The following is a 9,101-nucleotide window of genomic DNA, read 5'->3' on the forward strand; positions in this document are numbered from 1 at the left end:
GAGCTGGAGAGATAAATGTAAGCCCCTTAAGATCAAATGGCACTTGGCTATTATTTTATAGTGGCTTTCCTTCAAGGGAAACTACAACACTGCCTCCCAGTTTCTCTCCCAGTGTCGAGCGGTCCTTAATATCGTCCAAGCCATTTACTTGCCACTCATGTTTAATACCTAAAAAGGAGAAAAAAAAAACACACCCCATTAACCTTATAACTAAGAAAAAGTTTTTTTTTTTTTTTTTTTTTACAAAACAGTCAATGTTGGTACCTGTAAATTTCTTTTTAATGGCATCTTTAGAGCTAGCATAAATCATCTTGCTTTTTAACGGTGCACTTTCAGGAGCCCTACAGAGGAGAAAATGTTGAATTTCAAAAGAAAAACAAAGGCAAAAACTGACTCTGATAATAACAATCCTTGCATTTTTAGAAGTGCTTTTTTTCTTTTGTTTTTACACACCAGAATATAAATACTAGGTCTTCTTTCTTAGACTCTTTTGTTTCGTATGTAGCATCGTACAAAGCATATCGGCAATCATTCAGAGGTAGCAACTTCACAAAAGATGTGTAGGGGTCCTCTACAGTGTCACCAATGTCACCCACCAAGATCTGCTTGGCTTCCTCTACAATTATTTGTCTTTTGTCATCGCTTAAACAGAAGAGAACTGCTTTCTTTCTTTTTTTGATCTCCTCCTGTGTAGAAGATTTTCTTACTTTCATATCATTAAAAACTTTGATGACTTCATCATTCACTGTAACTCCAGATGCCTGAAAACAAACAAAGGGTGGGAATTTAGAACAAGGATTTCGGTTCTAACCAAAATCATAGACTAACAACAAGGTTTCAACTTCAGTCTGGCCAGACTATTAAAAACTGCACCAAACGAGGTAAGCAGTCCTATAAGATCTGTCACATTCAAATATCAGAAGAAGATACGGGTAAAATGTCTAACTCATACTGCCCATTCATCCTTCTTAAAGGAGTACGGAGAGAACCGCTAACGGGAGGTGGGAAGGGACAAATACAGTTGAGCCATGCCTGCAATGTTTCCTATTTCACTGGGTGATGTCAGAGCTTCAGGAGCAGCAGCAAAAATACCTTCTGTATTGTGTCAACTCTGCAGGCCTTAAAAAAACACTCCAGGATTTCAGTTAACGCTTCTACTATTTTTTTTTTCTTCTTCTTTAAAGCCGTCTTAGGCACGGCTGCTTCCACATAAGGAAAGAGAATCAAGTGTAAACTCCAACCGGCTGCGGCTACAGCGATTACGCCCCACCGCCCATTGGCAGCCGCTTGGAAACTAACGGATCCCGTGAAAAGGCTCCCTACGGCGAGAAAAGCGTTTTAAAATAGGTTTCTAACCTGCTCAATCTCCTCGGAACGGCGTGATGGCCGGCCTCGTAGACCCTCACCCAGAGGCTGCTGGCCACGTACCAACCTTACAGCGCGCGAGTTAAAAAAACCTTACGCCGCGCAGGGCTGAGCAACACGCGGGGCCGTGGCCCAGGGAACGACCCTCGCGCGCCGGGCCCTCCCGCCTCGGGACTCGGAGCGGCCGCAGGGCCTCGAGCCCCCGGCCCGCAGCGCCGAAGCGACCACCGCACAGGCCCCGGCAGGGTTAAGATGGCGACCGCGCGGGGGTCCGCGCCGCGCCCAGCATCGCCGCCCCCCCCGCCGGCGCGCCCACCTTACCATAGTGCCCGCGGCTGAGGTGGCTGCTGCGGCGGCGGTGGCGGTGGCTCGGGCTCCGGCTCGGTGGCACTGGGACGAGAAGAAGGAGGGGTCGGCGGCGGGCAGCAGAGAGTGCAGGGCACGCCGGGAGCTGCAGCCTGGCGGGCGGGCGGGCGGGCGGCGGGCTGGAGGGCCGCAGGGCGGGCGGGGCGGGGCGGTCACGTGGCCAGGCCCCGCCCCCGCCGCCGCCCGCCGGTGTCCTCCGCCTGACCCCCGAGCTCCAGAACCGCTAGCGGAAGCACGCGCAGCGGCGGCGGCTCACCCCCCCCCCTTCCCCGATGCTGGCAGGGATGGTCGTAGCGACCGTCCCCGGTTCATCGCTCGAGCGGTTCGCGGGCTCCGGGCGCTGCGCTGGGGTAGGGGTGGGGGTGGGGTTGTGACGTGATGAGGAATCGGGGTGTGGTGGTCGGGTAGAGAGCTCTTTGCTTCGTTCACCTGCGCTTTCCACGGAAAGGGTCAGGATTGTAACCTTTCGGGTCCCTTTTGGAAAACCCCGACTCTGAATGAATCTTTAAGAGCTGAGTCTTCTTTGTGTGTTTGAATTGAGACAGGATCTCTCGTTTGGAGTCTTTGCGGCTCTCTTGATTCGTGAAGTCACTGCAGATGACCTTGAACGGATCCCGCCTCCATCCTGCAGGTGTTGGGATTACAGGCAAGCACCACCTCCCAGGGCTTGGACCCCTTCTTATCACTAAAAGGAGAACGAACACTATAAATATTACCTTAGTGATGGAAGTACTGAGCAAAGGCAGAATGAGAAGCAGGGATGTTGGTTTACACCTGGAATCCTGCAAGAAGAGGGAGAGGTCATAAAAATGCTCAGGAGATGCCTTGGACAGAATTATAAACCAAGTAAAACCAGAAACTGCTCAAGTTACATTTCTTTTCCCCTGTAAATGGGATGTGTTGAGATTACTAGAAAAATACTTGTTTGTATGTGGAGAGAAAAAGGCCTGACACAGTTGATTTGGTAATTGTGTTGAAATTGTGTGTGTGTGTGTGTGTGTGTGTGTGTGTGTGTGAATAGGTGTGCGGTGGGAGTCATTTCTCCTCTACCGGGTGGGCCCTGGGAATTAAACGTAGGTCATTGAGCTTGGTGGCACCCTATCCCCATGTCAGGCAGCACACCATATGTCACCTGTGAGCTCAGCTCCAGGGACCCTGAATCTGAATCCTTCTCCTAACCTTCACAAACTGCACATGTGCACACACATAAAAAATAAATTTAAGAAATGCTTTTATTTTTACTCAGTGTACATGTGGGTGTATCTGTGAGAAGGTCTGCTATGTGTGTGCGGGTGCCCTTAGTAGCCAGAAGAGGTTTGATCACTTGACCTAGAGTTGCAGACCGTTGTGAGCTGCCTGATGTGAGTGCTGGGAACTGAACTGGGGTCCTCTGTTAGAGCAGGAAGTGCTCTTAAGCGCTGAGCTATCTCTCCAGCCCCATATTTAATATACATATTAGTTTATATAATATATAAATATATTATTATATATATGGGTTTTTCAAGACAGGGTTTTTCTGTGTAGCCTGGCTGTCTTGGAACTCACTCTGTAGACCAGGCTGGCCTCAAACTAGGAGATCTGCTTGCCTCTGCCTCCCCAGCCTTAAAGATATGCACCACCACCACCCTTTTATTTATTTATTTTTAAAGCATACACGTTTTTCATGTGTTTTTTTTTAATCACAGGAGAAGTTGTAATAAGAATGAAGGCTCATGCGCCGGGCGTGGTGGCACATGCCTTTAATCCCAGCACTTGGGAGGCAGAGGCAGGCGGATTTCTGAGTTCGAGGCCAGCCTGGTCTACAAAGTGAGTTCCAGGACAGCCAGGGCTATACAGAGAAACCCTGTCTTGAAAAAAACAAAACAAAACAAAAAATGAAGGCTCATGACAACATCTTTTTATAGTTTGTTCATTTTTTAAAATGATTTATTTATTTATGTGAGTACACTGTAGCTGTACAGATAGTTGTGAGCCTTCATGTAATTGTTAGGAATTGAATTTTAGGACCTCTGCTTTCTCCAGTCAACTACGCTTGCTCAGGCCCACAGATTTATTTATTTATTATTATACATAAGTACACTGTAGCTGACTTCAGACACACCAGAAGAGGGCGTCAGATATCATTATAGGTGGTTGTGAGCTGCCAGTGGTTGCTGGGATTTGAACTCAAGACTTTCAGAAGAGCAGTCAGTGTTCTTACCTACTGAGCCATCTCGCCAGCCCCTAGTTTGTTCTTAAGAGTGAGTGCTTCCTGGGCATGGGGGAAAGACTGTGGGAGGGTGTAAGTTTCTCTGCGTCACGCAGACCGGCGCTGTGTCTGCGAGGGCAGAAAACTCCTTGGGGTGGGTTCGTACTGCAGAGCTAAGCTTCCTGAAATTAGAGATGAGCTACAAGAAAGAATACAATTTATTAATTACACGCAGGAGAACCCAACCCTCTCCCACATGTCCCATTGTCTCTGCTGAGTGTGTCTCTCAGTCCCAATGGCGCATGTCTCAGTCTCCCAATGGCGCGTGGTCCGATCCTCAGCAGAGCTGTGTCCAGAAGGTGGGTCCAATCGAGTAGGCGTGACAACATTGGTGGTTGGTCCGGGCGACGAGTGGGCGTTGTGTTCTGGGACATCCGGGGAAGCAACTCTTAGCGTGCCTGTAAGGGGCGCAATACAATGCTTAGAGGCTGGCGGGCGAGACCCAACAGGAGGGGGTAACTTGGAGGCAGGCAATGAGCAGGATGTAAAGTGAATATGTTAAAAAAAAAAAAAAAAGAGTGCTTGCTTTTAGGAATTGTATAATAAAGTCCTATGCAGGACAGGTGGCATCAACTAAACAGGCTAAGAGTAGAAACCTGCTGTTCTGGTAAAGCCTATTGCTGATCCAGTGCAACTTATCCTTTCAACATTTATCTTTTTTTTTTTTTTTTTTTTTTTGAGACAGGGTCTCACTATATGTAGCACTGACTGGCATGAATTTGTTATGCAGACCACGTTAGCCTACAGAGAGCTGCCTGCCTCTGTGTCCTGAGTTCTGGGATTAAAGGTGTGCTGGCCTATTTTATTGTCAACATTATGACCTACACATCTCACCTGTCATTACCATCTCCTTCTCCTTTGCTGTGCGGAAGCTTTTTACCTCTATGGTCTATTTGCCAGTTATTGGTATTATTTCCTGAGGTATTGGAGTCCTTTTCAGAGAATCCTTGCCTAGGCCTATATCTTGAAATATTTTTCCTGTAATTTCCTCCAGCAGTCTCAAAGTTTGGAGTCTCGCATGAAGGTTTTAGATCCATCTTAAATTTGTAGGTCCATGTAGAACTAGACCATTCTCCTTTTTCATGGAAATCCAGTTTCCTGAGGTTGTTTGCTTAACCACCTTTCCCCCAAAGTATTTTAAGTTCTTTTCAAGATTTTATAGATTTTTATTGTATATGTATGAGTTGTTTGGCTGTATGCTTCATATCTGTGCACCATGGAGGTCAGAGAGGGCTCTAGTTCCCCTAGAACTGGAGTTACAGATGGTTGTGAGCTGCCACATGGGTGCTGGGGATCAAACCCAGGTCTTTGGAAGAACGGCCTGTGCTCGGAATTGCTGAGCTGTCTCTCTAGTTCCCCAATATATGATTTGACATCTTTGCCCAAGTTAGACTACTATAGTTGGGTTTCTTTTTGAACCTTGTATTCTATTGGTGTGTATGTGTACTTGTCTTTGATGTTTTGTTATTGTGATAGACCAAGTATTTGAGACCAAGTCTTCTAATAACTCCAGAATTACCCTTTGTCCTTGAGACTGACATTTATAGTTTTGTAAATAATGTCATTGAATTTTAAGGTGGATTGTATTGATTGCTTCTGTTAACATAAGCATTTTTACAATATTAATTCTACCAATCCGAGCACAGGGCAGGATCCTCCCAGCTTCCAGAATCTTCTTTGGCCTTTGAAATGTCAAAGTTTTTATGGAAGAGGCTTTTCATGTCCTTGACTAGGTTTATCCCTTGGTATTTATTTATTTGAAAATGATTAGACCTGGGTGTGGTGGCACACTCCTTTAGCCCCAGCACTTTAGAGGCAGAGGCTGGTGGATGGATCTCTGTGAGTTGGAGGCCAGCTCTCTCTCTCTCTCTCTCGTGGTGGCACACTCCTTTAGCCCCAGCACTTTAGAGGCAGAGGCTGGTGGATGGATCTCTGTGAGTTGGAGGCCAGCTCTCTCTCTCTCTCTCTCTCTCTCTCTCTCTCTCTCTCTCTCTCTCATCAAAAAAATTGAAATCTTATTTTTAGATTATCTTATTTTATATGTATCAGTATTTTGCTTGCATCTCTGTATATACACCTGCTGACTTGGTGCCTGAGGAGGTCAGGAGCGGTCATTGGCTTCCTGGACCTGGAGTTATGGAGTTAAGGAGCCACTATGTGGGTGCTGGGACTTAAACCCAGGTCCTCTGCAAGAGCAAGTGCCCTTAACCACCAAGCCATCTCTTTAACACCATATTTATTTATTTCTAAAAATTTATGTGTATGAGTGTTTTGCCTGCAGGTATACATGTCTGCCGCGTGTATGCCTGTGCCTCGAGAGGTGGTGAGAGGTGAGTACTTGTCATGTTCCCTGGAACTGGAGTCACAGATGGCTGTGAGGTGCCATGTAGACACTGGAAATAGAGCCAGGGGCCTCTGTAAGGGCAGCTGTCTTAGTTAGGGTTTTCATTGCTGTTAAGAGACACAATGAAGCCCAGCACTTGGGAGGCAGAGACAGGCGGATTTCTGAGTTTGAGGCCAGCCTGGTCTATAGAGTGAGTTCCAGGACAGCCAGGGCTACACAGAGAAACCCTGTCTCTAAAAACCAAAAAGAGAGAGAGAGAGACAGACAATGACTAAGGCAACATTTATAAAGGACAACATTTAATTGGGCTGGCTTACAAATTCAGAGATTTAGTCCATTATCATCATAGTAGGAACCATGGTTGTGTCCACACATGGTGTGGGAGAAGGAGCTGAGAATTCTGTATCTTGATCCAAAGGCAGTCAGGAGAGGACTATCTTCCAGGCAGCCAGGAGGAGGGTCTCAAAGTCCACCCTTACTGTGACACACTTCCTTCAACAAGGCCCCACCCACTTCAACAAAGCCACACCCCCTAATAGTGACACTCCCTGGGGCAGGCATATTCAAATCACCACAGCAGTAAATGCTTTGAACCACTGAGCCACCTCTCTAACCCCTATGTTTATTTTTTAATTTTTCCACAATTTGTTTTTTTGTTTACATCCCAGTGGAAGCCTCCCCCCCTCTTCTTCTCCCAGTCCTGCACTGACAAATCCCTCCCCCAATTACCTTCTCTTCCCCCTTGAGTACCATTCCACAGTGGGGCATCTAGTTCAGCAGGACTAGGCATATCCTTTCCCATTGAAGCCCAACCAGGCAATCCCGGTAGAGGAAGGGGATCCAATAACAGGCAACAGAATCAGAGGCAGCCCTCTTTCCAATTGTTAGGGGACCAAGCAGCTATAAATCTGTAGGGGGCCTAGGCCCAGCCCACACATGATCTTTTGTTGGTGGTTCAGTCTCTGTGAACTGATTCTGTAGGTCTTCTTGTGATGTCCTGGACCCCTCTGGCTTGCTCAATTCTATGATGTGTGTGTGTGTGTGTGTGTGTGTGTGTGTGTTTTAAAGGATCATTTATTTTATGCACACTGTAGTCTTCAGACACACCAGAGAGGGCATCAGAGCCACCACGTGGTTGCTGGAAGTTGAACTCAGGACCTCTGGAAGAGCAGTCAGTGCTCTTAACTGCTGAGCCATCTCTCCAGTCCGATGTGTTTGTTTTAAATAGCTAAATAGTATTCCATAGTGTAGATGTACTTAGTCTAGAGATTAAAATGGAAAGGATAGTCCTCTGTCAGAACCCATCCCATTCACTGAATTATTTTTTCACTTATCCTAAATAAATCTGTTTGCTCACTTCTCATCTACATTTTTTTTTTTTAAAGATTTATTTATTATATGTGAGTACACTGTAGCTGTCTTCAGACATTACAGAAGAGGGCGCCAGATCTCATTAGGGATGGTTGTGAGCCACCATGTGGTTGCTAGGATTTGAACTCAGGACCTTCAGAAGAGCAGTCAGTGCTCTTATCCACTTATCCACTGAGCCATCTCTCCAGCCCCCTCGTCTACATTTCTTTATTCATCCTGGGTGTGACACAGCACACTCAGGAAACCCTGGTCCAGGATGGCTTTGGTGACCATCTGCTACCCTAGCTCAGAGTTAAGTTCACCAGAAGCTGAGAAAAGCTTTTGTTTAAAAACAAATGAACCCAAAACAAAACTCCACACTACATTATTCCCAACCTTTCACTTTTCCTTAATCTACTGTTTATTCTGATAAAAGGAAGAGGAGGAAGAAAGAAAGGAAGGGAGGAAGGGAAAGAGGGAGGGAGACAGGCAGGCAGGCAAGAAAAAAAAGGAAAAATGTTCCCTAGTAGGCAAACATGATCCTCATGTAAAACAGCCAAGGAGAGAAGACCTTCAGGGCCTGATAAATTTACTATATGTCTCTGGGGTTTGTTTTGTTTGGATCTTTGTGCTGTTTTGAGGCAGTCTCTCACTATGTAACCCTGACTGGCTTGGCACTCCCAAGGTAAACCAAGTTGATCTTGAACTCAGAGATCTATCTGCCTCTGCCTCTCTGCCCCTTTGCCCTCGAAGTGCTGGGCTTAAAAATGAGATGGCTCAGAGTGTAAGAGCACTGACTGCTCTTCCTAAGGTCCTGAGTTCAAATCCCAGCAACCACATGGTGGCTCACAATCATCCATAATGAGATCTGATGCCCTCTTCTGGTGTGTCTAAATACAGCTACAGTGTACCTACATATAATAATAAATAAATCTTAAAAAAAAAAGAAGATTCTTTAGAAACTTTGAAAGGTGAATATTCCTTTGTGAACATTCTAAGAAACAATCAAAATGGAGAGCTTATGACAGGTTAAAACTTAGAAAATCATTTTGAAGATCTTTAAAACATGGAATCTGAGCCAAGCTAGGTGCCAAAGGCCTGTAATCCCAGCTACTTGGGAGGCTAAAGCAATAGGATTGCCATAGGTTCAAGGCCAGTGTGGTTCACACGATGAGCTCCCAATCACTCTAGGCCGAATTGTGACATTGCCTAAAAATCTCACCCACCCACCCCCAGGAAGAAAAAGGATGGACCTGGAAGATTCTATCATTGTTTTTAACTTTATGTATAAGTACATATACGTGTGTGTATGTACATGTGTGTATATACGTGTGTGTACATGTGTGTGTGTGTATATGTGTGTGTACATCTGTGTATGTACATGTGTGTATGTACATGTGTGTATGTATGTATTTGTCTATGTGCTAA

The 9,101-nt window shown here is 45.9% G+C and overlaps 1 protein-coding gene across 2 annotated transcripts; it reads right to left on the reverse strand.

Moving 5' to 3' along the window:
• Nucleotides 1-6: 6 nt before the first annotated feature.
• Cfl2 (cofilin 2) lies at nt 7-1,836 on the reverse strand. 2 transcript variants are annotated; one of them, XM_021202300.2, is made up of 4 exons: nt 1,687-1,836; nt 454-761; nt 265-341; nt 7-168 (listed from the first exon to the last, which is right to left on the reverse strand). In XM_021202300.2, the coding sequence occupies exons 1-4, from the start codon at nt 1,687-1,689 to the stop codon at nt 56-58; spliced, it is 501 nt and encodes a 166-aa protein (XP_021057959.1). In that variant the 5' UTR covers nt 1,690-1,836; the 3' UTR covers nt 7-55. The 2 variants fall into 2 exon arrangements, with proteins under 2 accessions (XP_021057959.1, XP_029396789.1); XM_029540929.1 differs by lacking the exon at nt 1,687-1,836 and adding an exon at nt 1,357-1,448.
• Between the last annotated feature and the right edge of the window lie 7,265 nt (nt 1,837-9,101).

Source organism: Mus pahari, chromosome 7, assembly GCF_900095145.1.
Source record: "Mus pahari chromosome 7, PAHARI_EIJ_v1.1, whole genome shotgun sequence".
In the NCBI taxonomy this organism is placed as follows: domain Eukaryota; kingdom Metazoa; phylum Chordata; class Mammalia; order Rodentia; family Muridae; genus Mus; species Mus pahari.